Raw genomic sequence first — 15124 nt, 5'->3', positions numbered from 1 at the left:
CCAAAGGTGTTGAGAAGGCTGGGGTGCTAGTGCAAATGGCATACAGGTACTGACTCAGGCAAGGTCCCCAGTGACAAAGAGTGAATTGCTGTAGTTATATAAAAGGGAGGATTAGAAGAGGAGAATGGTGTCTTTTTCCCTTAGTTTTATTTCAAAGAAACTCAGATGCCAAATCTGAAAGATGAGTACTGGGACAAGGTAACTAGGAAGAAGAATCTGAGTTAAAGTTTGTCCAAAGTGAGAAGCCTGTCATCACCCTCTGCTACTTTGTCTGCCTCACAATTATAGGCATCATGACCTCAGCTGGCAGAAGGCTCAACCAGCAGTCTCTGCTGACTCATTCTTGGGGGCCCTTTAGTACTGTGCTCGGCTGAACAACTTGAAGTTTCTCCTGGAGGTGGAATTATATGTATTGTCTGGAAACAAGATTGTGTCCTGGGGAAAGTGACTGCCTTGATGTTGTCCACAGATGGTTTTGGGAGTCAGAAACCTCTGAAGAGTGTTAGACCTCCAGATATCCAATTACTGCTGTATTGCATCAACGAAAGTGAACTTGGAGGATAAGGTGGTCGTGGGGAGATGACAGCCATTCCTCAGCTGTGAAAAGAACCATGCCTTCAGGAGTTATGAAAAATGAAGCACTTTTCTCATTAGAAAAGAATTATCCATTTCCTTCTTCTATCGCCAAAGGCTATTTTTCTGCCAATTCAATGAGAGTATAAACTTGGGATTCATTGCTTGCAGGGAAAAAAAGAAGCAAGTGTATTCTGGGATCCTCAAGAGTCAATGATAAGTGGGTAGATGGAATTGAAAAGAGCAAACGCTGGGGGCTGAGCTGGGCTCACTGAATGGTGCTGTGTACAGGGCATAACCAACAGTATGTGAACAAGTTCTGATTTGCTAAAAAGGAAACAAGGTGAAATAGCTAAATTCGCTTTGAGCAAATTTCTTTCTCCATCAGAATCAAAACAATGGATGCTATTCTCTCCCCTGGTAAGAGTTTAAAAATGCATTGGCTCCAAGCCTATTAATTATTTCTTTAAAATTCTTTTAAACATTTTTATCTTCTTTATCATTCCCACCACAACCATCCTAACCCCCATTATAGGAAGGGTGAGTTATCTGGCTGCCTTTCTATCTGAACTTTGAGTCTTCATTCTCTATTTTAGTCCATCCAATAGTAGCAGCAGCAGCTGTAGTAATCTTAATAAAAATAATAGTTATAAGAAAGCAATAATGATAAAGCAGTAGCCCCAAACCCCAAGGGTTGGTAAGGCCAACCTCTGCCACAGTGAAAGTCCAAGGAGTAGGTATATGACCCAAGTCAGTCAGAACTTTTCTCTGACACATTATAGATGCTTAGTGAAAGAAACTCTTTTCCTTGATATTGTTAATCTGGAGCTACATGAGGCCATGGACCTCTCTGTATCTGTGGCCATGCCTCCCTCTCACAAAAAAGCTTTTGCTTTTCATACGACTGGGCAATAGAAAAAGTTCATTTTCAGTAGGAAACAATGAGGCCAAATTATGGAAAGAAGGAAAGCGAGCAAGAGGGTGAGAAGGAGAGATAGCATGCTAGGTGGCAAGATGATTTCCCTAGCCCCAGGGATGAATCATGGTTCATGGCTGTCCTCTTCTCCTTGACTAGTGATTGGTCTAGGAATGGACTTTTGACCAACTCTGGCCAATAAGATTGAATGGGATGCCTGCTTGGGGCTTTCCAAAAGGATTTTTCTCAGTGATGGGGGGGTGGTACATAAGAAGAAAGGCACTTTTTTCTCTATCCCCTTCCTTCTTATTTGTGATCCTATTGTGTGAGATCATGAACTTAAACCCAGACCATTGTCTAGTACCCATGAGGGGAGTTGTTGCCAGCCCCTCGAGGATGGCAGAACAGAAGAGCAGATGTGGCCTTAATGTGTGACTGGACAGCTAAACCAACATGGAGTCTCCTCCTTTCAGCTTCGTTTGAGGGCGAGTAATTAAATGTCCCTGTTATTGAAGCCACTGTTAATCCTGTAGTCTGCTACTTGTAGTCAAACACATACCGACTTGAAAGCAAGATGAAACAGAAGAACTATGAGTTCATATTCTCCAAATTACCTCAAGCCCAGACTTCTCTCTTGAGTTTCAGATCCAGCTACCTGCTAGGCATTGTACCCAGGAGTCCCATGGAATCTCATACTCAACAGATCCCAAAACCAAACTCATCCTCATACTTTGTGAACCTCCACTTTGCCCTGTCCCCAGGATCCACGCCGTTCACCTGGGCACACAAGCCAGGTACCTGGGAATCACTCTATAGTTTTCCTTGTCCCTCACCTACCTGTCCAGTTAGTTACATCTATTTGACCTTTTAATCTGTCCTCTTCTCTCCAATCCCATTGCCACTGTTTTAGCGGGGAGCAGGGGTTCATCATCTTTCTCCAGGGCCACTGCCTCTCAAGTGTTTTACTTGTCTTTGATCATGTTTCTCTTGAAAACTTGTTCTACCGGCTTCCAGCACGGTCCATGCAAAGTGCAGCTCTGACCTTGTCATTGCCTTGCCTGAGATCCCTGAGGGACTCTCTATTGCCTGAGATACTGGCTCTTAAAGTGTGGTCCCTGGATCAGCAGCATCAGCATCACCAGGTAACTTGTGAGAAAACAAATTCTTGGGCCCCCCTCGAGAGTATCTACTGAATCAGACACTCTGGGGATAGGGCCCAGCTCTCTGTTTAAACAAGCCTTCTGAAGGAATCTGATGTACAAGGTTTAGAAGCCACTATGGGCTTAAAGCCATAAATAAATAAATAAATAAATAAATAAATAAATAAATTCCTTGGTGTGGTAGGTTGAATAGTATCACCCAGATTCTTGTCTACTTGGAACCTCAGAATGTGACCTTACTTGGAAACAGAGTCTTTTGCTGATATAATTAGTAAAGGATCATGGATGATAGCATCCTGGATTAGAATGGGTCCTAAATCCAGTGGCTGGCGTCCTTTTATGAAGAAGAGAAACAGAGACACACACAGAGGAGAAAACCATGTGAAGAAGGAGGCAGAGACTGGGGTTCCTCTGCCCTGCACGAAGAAATGCAATGTCTGGGGCTCATCAGAGGCTGAAAGAGGCAAGAAAGAAATCTTCCCTGTACCTTCCCAGGAACACCCACCCTGCTAACACCTTGATTCCAAATCCCAAGACTCCAGAACTTTGAGAGAATGTATTTCCATTGTTTTAAGCCACCTAATCTGTGGGGTGCCTGGGTGGCTCAGATGGTCAAGTGTCTGCCTTCAGCTCAGGTCTTGATCCGGGGGTCCTGGGATAGTGTTCCGTGTAGGGCTCTCCACTCAGTGGGGAGTCTGCTTGTCCCTCTCCCTCTGCCCCTCCTCCCATTCATGCTTTCTTGCTCTCTCTCTCTCTCTCAGATAAATAAATAAAATCTTTTTAAAAAGCCACTCAGATTGTGACACTTTGCATATTAGCCCTAGGGTACTAATACACTTTGCATAGCAAACAAGGGCCTTTGGGTCTCACCCCATTCACATCTGTATCACCGTTTCCTGTCCAGTGATCTATCAAAGGATGTAGGCACACCTGTTAGGTGTCAAGCCCCGGAGACAGAGCCCTGAGTGAGATGCAGTGTCTACCCTGCAGAAGCTCCCAGCTGAGAGGGAGGGGCTAGCAGCTGCACAGGCAGGTGATGCTTAATGGATTAAGTGCTTTGGTGAGTGGAGAGCTGTATTTTGGGTAGCATTACCCTTCTTGTACATCTCTGTGCATACTCCAGCACTGTAAAGAATGCCCTTCTCCATGTCAGGAAGCCTGTTCTATTTCTTCCTCCCACACAGCATCACTCCCCTCTCTGTCCAAATTTTGGACATGTTTCTCTTAGTGCATCCATCACACATCCTTATAATTATTTGTTCTCCTCCCTTGCTAGACTGTGGGCTATTTTAAGGGCATGGACTGTGGTCTTTTATATCTCTTTTTATCTGTAGAGCCCCAAACAGTATCTGGCTCATAGGAGTTCCTCTTTTTCTTCCTTCCTTTCTTCCTTCTTCCTTTTCTTTTCCTTCCTTCCTTCCTTCCTTCCTTCCTTCCTTCCTTCCTTCTTTCCTTTCTCCCCCCCTCCCTCCCTCCCTCCCTCCTTCCCACCCTCCCTTCCCTTCTTTCCTTCTTTATCTTAGAGAGGGGAGAGAGAGAAAGATGGAAAGAGAAAAAGAGAGAGCATGAGCACAGGTAGGGGCAGAAGGAGAGGGAGAAGCAGACTCCCTGCTGAGCAGAAAGCCTGACACAGGGCTTGATCCCAAGACCCAGGGATCATTACCTGAGCTGAAGGCAGACCTTTAACCAACTGCAGCACCCAGGTACCCTCATAAGAGTTTCTTTCAAAGAATATGTTGAACTGATGGGAAGAATGAAGAGTGGCTTCCTTCCTCTGCTGGTGGAGGGACTCTTGAGCTACCTTTTCTCTATGCATGTGAAGATGAGTGGTGGGAGAATGCAGCCTGGGGTCAGGTGGACATCAGAATGGGGCAGTTCTCTGGGTTGCATTTGGTGTGAGGGGCCTTGGAGGAGGATATGGGGCTAAGTTGGCTTTAAAGGCCATCATCTGGGCAGCTCTGCAGGCTCAATGATGAGAGTGGTTCTTAGGCAAAGCTGGGCTGTAGCTCCATACCAGGCCTGTGAGATACTTTTGCTTCAACATTGATTCTCACACTTGAACAAACATCAGAATCAACTGGAGGGGCTTATTCAGCAGCAGCTGCTGGGCCCTAGGCCCTGAATTTCTGATTCTGTAGATCTGGAGTGGGGCCTGATGATCTGCTTTCCTAACAAGATCCCAGGTTATTCCAATGATGGTCTGGGGGCCACATTTGGGCACATTCCTGCACTAGAGGAACACCTGACATTAGATCCATGGCTCTCAACTTTGGGTACATTAGAATCACTTGGGGGAGTTTCTAAAAATACAAATATAAAGACCTTACTCACACAGTGGTTCAGGGTGCACCTGGTCATAGGGATTTGGATTCCAACAGAACAAAACATTGGTTTGAGTAAGGCTTATCTATAAAATGTAACAAATTCATCAAATTTTATCGAGCAGTTGCTGTGTGCCAGGTTTTGTGTCATTATAATGGGGACAATGTAATAGGGTTTTGTAATGGGGATACAAAGATGAACAAGTGAGTTATCAGTCCAGTGTTAGGGAGATGTGTGAACAGATAGTTCTAAAATCACATGGGAGGGGAATGATGGCATTATATGCAGAGTAGCATGAAAGCACTAAGGAAGAGCACTGAATCTAACTGGGGGGCTGGGGGAGAGGAAGGAAGCTCAGGGATGGGGGTAGAGAGAAGATAATGATCCAGTTCAATAGTTTAGAAATCCTGGTAAGTTAGTTTCTGGTTGGTATAATGTGAACCTAAGGCACTATGTGAAGAACTTCTACCTAAATCCCAATCTGTGCTTCAACCCTCACTAGACAAATTATTTAATCTTTCCTTGCTTCACTTTCCCCATATTTTAAAGGGGGATAATAATACTACCTCCTTCACAGAGTTGTGTGAGGACTAAAGGACACATCAATGTGGAGTGCTTGGTAGGGTGAAGGGCTCAAACTTCACCCCATGTCCCCAGAACAGCTCACGGTCTAGCAAGAACTTGAGAAATGTCAGTAATCATCAGTATCCTTTCAAAAGGCTGCCTTGAAACCTCCAGTTATGTCCACCATCACTGGGAATCTTGGTTCTTGCTGCTGTGAGCAGAGCAGATATATGCTGGGTTCCATCCTCTACACCAAGAGGCCCCAGGCTCCTATATCTTTAAAGCTCTTGTGTCAGTTTTTTGATTTGTATGATCTTCCTTCTGTTAGTGTATTTGTCCTTGACAGCATTTTTTCCACCTCTTTAAAATGACTGCTTTTTAGCTACCATAGATAAGAAACCCTCCAAAGCCAAGACTGTGTGATTTTGTCTAATATACAGCCAACTTGTTTGTTGGGAGATTTTTTATTACTGCTTCAGTTTCCTTGCTGATTATGGGTCTGTTCAGGTTTTCTATTTCTTCCTGTTTCAGTTTTGGTAGTTTATGTTTCTAGGAATGGATCCATTTCTTCCAGATTGCCTAATTTGTCAATGCCTATGAGTCAATATGGTTGCTCATAATATGTTCTTATAATTATTTGTATTTCTTGGTGTTGGTTGTAATCTCTCCTCTTTCGTTAACAATTTTATTAATTTGGGTCCTTTCTCTTTCTTTTTGATAAGTCTTGCCAGGAGTTTGTCGACCTTAATTCTTTCAGAGTACAGGGCAGGATGGCTTCCCGGGGCAAATCTGTCAAACACTTAAAGAAGAATTAATACCTATTCTTCTGAAGCTGTTTCAAAAAATAGAAATGCAGGGCGCCTGGGTGGCTCAGTGGGTTAAAGCCTCTGCCTTTGGCTCAGGTCATGATCCCAGGGTCCTGGGATTGAGTCCCGAATCACAGGGCTCTCTGCTCAGCGGGGAGCCTGCTTCCTCCTCTCTCTCTGCCTGCCTCTCTGCCTACTTGTGATCTCTTGTCTGTCAAGTAAATAAACTAAAAAAAAAAAAAAAAAGAAAGAAATGGAAGGAAAACTTCCAAACTCATTCTATGAGGTCAGTGTCACTTTGATCCCCAAACCAGACAAAGACCCCGCCAAAAAGGACAAGTACAGATAAATATCCCTGATGAACATGGATGCCAAAATTCTCACCAAGATACTAGCCAATAGGATCCAACAGTACATTAAAAGGATTATTCACCACGACCAAGTGGGATTTATTCCTGTGCTACAAGGTTGGTTCAACATCTGCAAATCAATGTGATAAATCACATTAATAAAAGAAAGGACATTAATAAAGGAAAGGACAAGAACCACTGATGCAGAAAAAGCACTTGACAAAACACAGCATCTTTTTTTTTTTTTTAGGAGTAGAACTTATTAAAGTGAAATTAAATCAGCGTAGGAGAATTTTAATGATCTTGATGATGATGATGATGATGATGATGATGATTCAGACCCCTCAGAGGTGCACACAGTGCTTTTTATACAGTAGAGGCTCGGTAAGTAGCATATGAATTTACATTTTAATCTACAGGGCTGCCATCCTGGTCAACTACAGGTAACTCTATTCATACAGAAAAGCATAAGAAACAGCATCCTTTCTTGATTAAAACTCTCCACAGTGTAGGAATAGAGGGAACATACCTCAATATCATAAAAGCCATCTACAAAAAGCCCACAGTGAATATCATTCTCAGTGGGGAGAAACTGAGAGCTTTTCCCCTAAGGTCAGAAACGTGACAAGAATGTCCACTCTCACCAACATTGTTTAACATAGTACCAGAAGTCCTAGACTCAGCAATCAGACAACAAAAAGAAATTAAAAAAGGCATTCAAATTGGCAAAGAAGTCAAACTCTCACTCTTCACAGATGACATGATACTTTATTTGGAGAACCTGAAAGACTCCACCCAAAATTGCTAGAATTCATACAGGTGTTCAGCAAAGTGGCAGGATATAAAATCAATACACAGAAATCAGTTGCATTTCTATACACTAACAATGAGAGAGAAGAAAGAGAAATTAAGGAGTCAATCCGATTTACAACTGCACCCAAAACCATAAGATACCTAGGAATAAAACTAACCAAAGAGGTAAAGGATCTGTACCCTAAAAACTATAGAACACAAGAAATTGAGGAAGACACAAAGAAATGGGAAAACATTCCATGCTCATGGATTGGAAGAACAATATTTGTTAAAATGTCTATGCTGGGGCGCCTGGGTGGCTCAGTGGTTTAGGGCCTCTGCCTTCAGCTCGGGTCGTGACCCCAGGGTCCTGGGATCAAGCCCCGCATCAGGCTATCTGCTCGGTGGGCAGCCTGCTTCCTCCTCTCTCTGCCTGCCTCTCTGCCTGCTTGTGATCTCTGTCTGTCAAATAAATAAATAAAATCTTTAAAAAAAATAAAATGTCCATGCTACCCAGAACAATCTATACATTCGATGCAATCCCTATCAAAATACCATTGACATTTTCCACAGAGCTGGAACAAATAATCCTAACATTTGTACAGAACCAGAAAAGACCCTTAATAGCCAGAGGAATATCAAAAAAGAAGACCAAAACTGATGGCATCACAATTTTGGACTTCAAGCTATGTTACAAAGCTGTAATCATCAAGACAGTATGGTACTGTCACAAAAGCAGACACATAGATAAATGGAACAGAACAGAGAACCCAGAAATGGACTCTCAATTCTGTGGTCAAAAATCTTTGACAAAATAGGAAAGAATATCCGACAGAGGGGTGCCTGGGTGCCTGAGTTGGTTAAGTATCTGCCTTCAGCTCAGGTCATGATCGCAGGGTCCTGGAATTGAGCCCCGAATTGGCCTTGTTGCTCAGCAGGGAGCCTGCTTCTCCCTTTCCCCCCTACCTCTCACCCCTGCATGTGCTCTCTCTCTTGCTATCTCTCTCTGTCGAATAAATAAATAATATCTAAAAAAAAAAAAGCCAATGGAAAAAAGACAGTCTCTTCAACAAATGGTACTGGGAAAATTGGACAGTCTCATGTAGAAGAATGAAATTGGACCATTTACTTACGCCATATACAAAGATAAACTCGAAATGGATGAAAGACCCAAATGTGAGACAGGAATTCATCAAAATTCTATAGGAGAACACACAACCTCTTTGACCTTGGCCACAGCAATTTCTTGCTAGACATTACTCCAAAGGCAAGGGAAACAAAAGCATAAATGAACTATTGGTACCTCATTAAGATTAAAAAGCTTTTGCAAAGGAAACAGTAAACAAAACTAAAGCAACCTACAAATGGGAGAAGATATTTGCAAATGACATATCAGATAAAAGGCTAGTATCTAAGATCCATAAAGAACTTATCAAACTCAACACCCAAAAAACAAATACTTCAGTTAGGAAATGGGCAGAAGACATGAACAGACATTTCTCTAAAGAAGACATAGAAATGGTCAACAGATACATGAAAAATGCTCCACATCCCTTGGCATCAGGGAAATACAAATCAAAACCACAATGAGATACCACCTCATACCAGTCAGAATGGCTAAAATGAATGTTAGGCAGCATCAAATGTTGGTGAAGATACAGAAAAAGGGGAACCCTCTTACACTGTTGGTGTGAATGTAGCCTGATGCAGCCACTCTGGAAAAGAGTATGAAGGTTCCTCAAGAAGCTAAAAATAGAGCTACCCTATGACCCAGCAACTGCACTGCTAGGTATTTACCCCAAAGATACAAATGTAGTGATCTGAAGGGGCACATGCATCCTAATGTTTATAGCAGCAATGTCCACAATAGCCAAACTGTGGAAAGAGCCAAGATGTCCATTCACAGATAAATGGACAAAGATGTGGTTTATTTATTTATTTTTTAAAAAAGATTTTATTTCTTTGTTTATTTGACAGACAGAGAGAGATCACAATTAGGCAGAGAGGCAGGCAGAGAGAGAGGGGGAAGCAGGCTTCCCGCTGAGCAGAGAGCCCAACATGGGGCTCAATCCCAGGACCCTGAGACCATGACCTGAGCTGAAGGCAGAAACTTAACCCATTGAGCTGCCCAGGCGCCCCGAAGATGTGGTTTATATATACAATGGAATATTACTTAGCTATCAAAAGGATGAAATCTTACCATTTACATTGACGTGGACAGAACTGGAGGGTATTATGCTGAGCAAAATAAGTCAGACAAAGACAATTATCATACGGTTTCATTCATATGTGGAATATATAAGAAACAGTGCAGAGGATCATAGGGGAAGGGAAGGAAAATGGAATGGGAGGAAATCAGAGAGGGAGACTCTTAACTCTGGGAAACAAATGGAGGGTTGCTGGAGGGGAGGTAGGTGGGGGGATGGGATAACTGGATCATGGGCATGAAGGAGGGCACGTGATGTGACGAGCCGAGCACTGGGTGTTACACAACTGATGAGCCACAAGTCTACATCTGAAGCTAATGATGTATTATATGCTGGCTAACTGAATTTAAATAAAAAATAAAATAAAATACAGTCAACTCTGAATGGGAGGCTTGTTTTTAAATGAAGAAGGGATGCTTTAGTGCAAGTCCTATTTTGACATCAGAGGCCCATTTTGGTTCCTCCTATAGCAATGGTGATGTTCTGAAGGACTAACTTTCTGGGGTAAATGATTTCCTGATAGTAGAGGTAGGACTGCATGGTCTAGGCTGGATTCTGCTTGGTTTCTTTCACTAATTCTCTGGGTTTGGGATCACACTTTGAGGCCAACTCTTGGTGAAAACCATACTTACTTTATCCCACATTCCCAGTCACATTTTAACTTGCCTCCAGAGCCTCCCTTCTCTTCTCGGGCATCTGGACCGATTCCCACCTGTTGTTTGGCTCCTGGGTGTCCCTAATCCACCTGCGTCTGAGCTTGCCTGTTCCCCTCCCATAAGTCCCAAACTGTTTTCCATTTTAGACAAGATTTATGTTGGCTAAATATTGGCACAAGCAAGTCATAAATGTGGCATGTTCCCAAACACTGTGGCAGATCGCTGAGCAGATGTTCTAACATTGACAAGTTGTTTTGCACTTATGGGCACTTCCAAGGACACCTGCTTTCATCGGTGGTATGCTGATCTGCTCTTGGAAGAATGGTGTTGTGCTCCAGTTCAGCATTTCTCAAACTCAGCTGCACATATAGCACCACTTGGGGAACATCTGTAAATCCCAGTGCCCAGGCCAACCACCAGACCAGTTAATTCAAACTTTCTGGCTTCAGTGGTTTTTAAAACTCCGCAGGTGATTCCGATGTACAGCCAAGTGTGAGAACTTGTTCCCTAGTTGCTTCTCAGACCATCCTACGCTAAGAATCCCTGCGGGATCTTGCTAAAATGCAGATCCTTCATGGGCCTTGGATTCTGCATTTCTAACAAACACCCAGGTAATACAGATGCTGTCTCTATTCCAGAAACCACACTTTGAAGGGCCAGGCGAGTTATTCCTAGTGCCTGTTTATCAGCCTTACAAATGATTTTCCAGAAACCAAAAGTCCTCTTGAGTTTGTGATTATTTCAACATTTGTCCACGGCTCCCCTGAATCTTGCTTTCTCCCTATTGCTCTGCCCATACTCTGTAACCATACCCTAACGGCAAAGAGATTTCACTATTGATCTCAATTCTGGATTTTCCTCCAGATAGCGATTCTCCTGAAAACAACCCACGCAAGAGAACAGAGCAGCCATTTCACTAAACCAAAGCAGATTTTCCTGTGGAAAACTTTATTTTTAAATAATACGATTTTCCAGAATCTTCCAAAAATATGAAAATCGTATTTTTCTGTTGATGCACAAAGCTCATTGAGCACAAGGACACGTCCTCTAGGCTAAGTAAACTCTGAACATTGTGTGATTTAGCAAATGATAGGAACCCCTTATCTGGGTTAATACTGCTCCAAATAGGTTAGTCATAAGCACTATGTCTTCAGTTGAAAGAAACTATTAATAATAGCAACAGGACTGGGGGAAAGCACAAAATAAAAAAGTAATTTCCAGTTTTCGAATTGGCTAGGAAAGCCTCTATATCACAGTTCCTTGGAAAATGTAGTTTCCTGACCAATATCCAACTGGCTTTGGAGTACTATCTGTCAAGAAATTGTGGATCCCAGTCCTTGGATATATCCTTGGGAATTCTTAACTTTCCTAGTAGGCTTTTAAGATCCGTGTTTAGGGGCGCCTGGGTGGCTCAGTGGGTTAAGCCTCCACCTTCGGCTCAGGTTGTGATCTCAGAGTCCTGGGATCGAGCCCCGCATTGGGCTCTCTGCTCAGCAGGGAAGCTGCTCTCCCCACCCCAACTCTGCCTGCCTCTCTGCCTACTTGTGATCTCTCTCTGTGTGTCAGATAAATAAGTTAAGATTAAAAAAAAAAAAGACCTTATTAAAAAAAATAAAATCTGTGTTTACTGCTAGCTGGTAATAACTTAAAAACTAACGTAAAGCATATTAAATGATCAGGATGACCAAGAGCAAGCACACGATTTCAACACTTACCTTTGTGTTTCTATTTATGATTGTATATATGCCAGATAGCCGTAGTTTAATTGTTGCAAGCCAATGATGAAAGATTAGAGAACAGAGAGAGGTAGGTTTAATATAAAAATCATGCATGTTAGCCAAGAGAAGTCCCGATTGTTTTATAGGGAGTCTTACAAACACAAGCTTCTCAGTTTTGGATAGAGAAACATTACAGTAGAACTAAAAAGTCACACATCACATCCTATTTTAGACACGCCGTAATGCAAAAGAAACCACATGATAGCCATCAGGGCCATTTTTTACACTGACTGTGGCCATTTAATCCCAGCAAGATAATATTATCTATTATGCTAAATCAATGGCATGCATTTATTTGCACCTTCTCAACTCGGATTCTACTAGTATTTAGTTTTATATATTTGTTTTGGTTGTGCAAAACAAACTTCAAAACCAGAAACATTAGAGGTCGAAGTTTGTACATATTCAAGTTGCTTTCTAATGTAAATAACTGAAATCATTACCAGGATGATTTTTTGTTCTTTTAAGAAGATTTTGCATTTACTTATGTAGAAACACAGTCTTAGAACATATTCATTCCTTGTGCTATGTTAAATTCCATTCGCATTTTCTAAAATATCCTAGTGGCCATCTGTAGCATCACGCTCTCCACTGTAAGGCATGATTAAGGGGATACTGCTGGGAACGGAAGCAGAGCTCCTAGACCACATTTCTACTGTAGCTGCAAACATTGTAACAGACATTTTCCAGGGAAAGATTTCCCTGCTTGGGAGCTGTGCCTGCTGATGATATCCGCAGGCTGGAGGATGGTGGAGGGTCCGATGGGACAAGTCATTGGTGCGTAAATACTGGGACCATGAGAGAGCCCAGTCATGCCTATGATTTGGAGGGAAAATCAAGTGCTTACAGGCTGTTGGGCCTCTGGCTGTCCATGCCCTGATGGGTGGCTGAGAGGCTGCACGGCTGCTGAGGGTTGGCTGTCCCCTCTGGGCAAGTGGTGACTGCCTTCTGAGAGGGAGTAAGACTGGCTCTGAGGAGTCAAAAAAGAAATACATAAAAATGCTAGACCACTCACACAAGCCAGCTGCCCCATGGGGATGACACTCCAAAGATAAAAATGTCTTCCTAAACTGCTATGGCAGGGACCCTCTGCAGCTATCAGAAGTATCTTAAAAATAGGTTTTAGTATCTCTGAAAGATACTGAATGGCAGGCTCTTGGCTGGCAAAACAAGAAAAAAGAAAAAAAGAAATGTTATCTACAAAAGGTTTGAAATATGACACTCCCTGAAGAAGTTATTTGTAGGCTTGCAACCACTAAGTGCAGGTTTAATTTGTAGCAAAGGGAAAAAAGCTTATAAACAAAGTTAAAGTTTACAGAACATTCTGGAGTTTCATTCTCTTTGGTCCTAGTTTACATAGAATAAGTCATTCTTGCCATGAGGAGCTAGAGTAGGTGCAGCCAGACCGTATTAAAATGCTTACTGCAACAGATTTAGACACATATTTTTCAATATTAAAAAAAAATCAAGTTTTTTTTTATCCTTAAATATACCATGATTTTTTTTTTTTTTTTCCTGATAAACTTCCACCAAAGTATCCTGGTTAAACTGTTCCCTAGACTTCCACTGCAAATCAACAAATTTATTTCCTTTTATTTCTTTTTTTTTTCTTTAAATTATTTTTATTAACATATAATGTATTATTAGCCCCAGGGGTACAGGTCTGTGAATCATCAGGCTTACACATTTCACAGCACTCACCATAGCCCATACCCTCCCCAATGTCCATCACCTCCTTCCCTCTCAAAAATTAAGATTTCAATCTGCCCTGCCTTGTGCCCAGTTGGTTCCAAATGGTAGTATTCTAGTTAGTTTTTAGTCATTCATAGTTTATAGACACAGTATTCCACATGGGCCTAGACATTTCAGGAAAAAACCTCAAACCCCAAAGATTAAGTCTATTCCCTGGATATCCTCAAATATCCAAATGTTTGATGCTTCTTAGAACACTGGAACATGTTCACCTTTCAGCCCACATTATATACAGCCTTGTAGGGATACTTTTACCTTGGCCTATGGCTGTTTACAACATGAATCTGTCTTCCCCACCTGTCTTCCCCCACGTATGCTAGGTGGGCATAGCTACGAGATTTTGTGTGACTTCGCCACAACTAACAGCTTTAGTCATACGGTCCACAAATCCGTATTAACCATTTGCCCTGTGCTGGGTACTGTTTACTGTCTCATTTTAAATACTTCTCTTTAGCCCCTCCTAAAAGATTTTTGACTAACAGAGAGAAAGTATATTGTAAGTGCATTTTAAAAGCATGGTATGCTGTTGTGAAAACCATCATACAATAAGGAGTAACACAATGATCAAGTATAAAAGTATCAATCATGATTTCACAGTTTAAACTTCTCCACATGCTAACTACAACGAAAACTTTTTTGACTCCCAAAGGCAATAGATACTTACATGACGATTGCCCATTTTCGTTTTTCTAACACAGTTGTTCTGTATTTCATTAAGAGATGGGCTCTCATACAGGCCAAGTTTATAATAGTTTCGGTATAGCTCTTGAGTTTAATAAGTAACTCTTGGCACGGAATTTTAATACATCGTTGGGGATGGGTAGGGAGTAGTGATAGCTGCAAATGAGCTGAACCCTCCCAAGCTGGCTTTCTAGGCCGTCTTTTCAAAACAAAGTATTTGTTAATACATCAAGTATAGGCTTTTTAAGGTGAATAGTTTATTCTCAACTAAACCTGTCTCACTTCTGGATTACTGAGTCGCTTTTTTTTTATTTTAGGTATTTATTTAAAATTTTATACCTTGTAGTTATAAAGGCATTCACTAAACAAGACTGAAAATGATGTTTTACTAACATCACTATCACTATTACACAGAATCCTTCTGAAGGTGACTTTGAGTGATGCCAACATCATATTTATAATCTAGCTAGTTTTTAAATTGAAAAAGTAATATGTGTAGTTGGTAGTGTTTCGCTAATAGTGCGAAAGGGTACTGTGAAAAGTAAGCCTACTGACCTCCCAGGCCCT

General features: G+C 41.8%; 1 protein-coding gene across 2 annotated transcripts in view; it reads right to left on the bottom strand.

Annotated features, from left to right (window-relative positions):
• Positions 1 to 14610, bottom strand: part of LOC111146623 (annexin A13) — a 58376-nt gene extending 43766 nt beyond the window's left edge. The window contains exons 1-2 of one of the 2 annotated variants that reach the window (XM_022502258.1): positions 14541 to 14570; positions 12972 to 13094 (exon numbers count right to left, since the gene is read on the bottom strand). In XM_022502258.1, coding sequence (XP_022357966.1) covers positions 12972 to 13094; positions 14541 to 14555 — 138 coding nt within the window. In that variant the 5' untranslated portion in view covers positions 14556 to 14570. Of the gene's footprint in view, positions 1 to 12971; positions 13095 to 14540 lie in introns of both variants that reach the window. The other variant, XM_022502259.1, reaches the window with a different exon arrangement.
• Between the last annotated feature and the right edge of the window lie 514 nt (positions 14611 to 15124).

The sequence above is a fragment of the Enhydra lutris genome, unplaced genomic scaffold (assembly GCF_002288905.1).
Source record: "Enhydra lutris kenyoni isolate GAN:26980312 unplaced genomic scaffold, ASM228890v2 scaffoldscaffold14, whole genome shotgun sequence".
NCBI classification, from domain to species: domain Eukaryota; kingdom Metazoa; phylum Chordata; class Mammalia; order Carnivora; family Mustelidae; genus Enhydra; species Enhydra lutris.
Note: the sequence above shows the minus strand (reverse complement) of the source record. Positions and strands in the feature narration are given on the sequence as shown.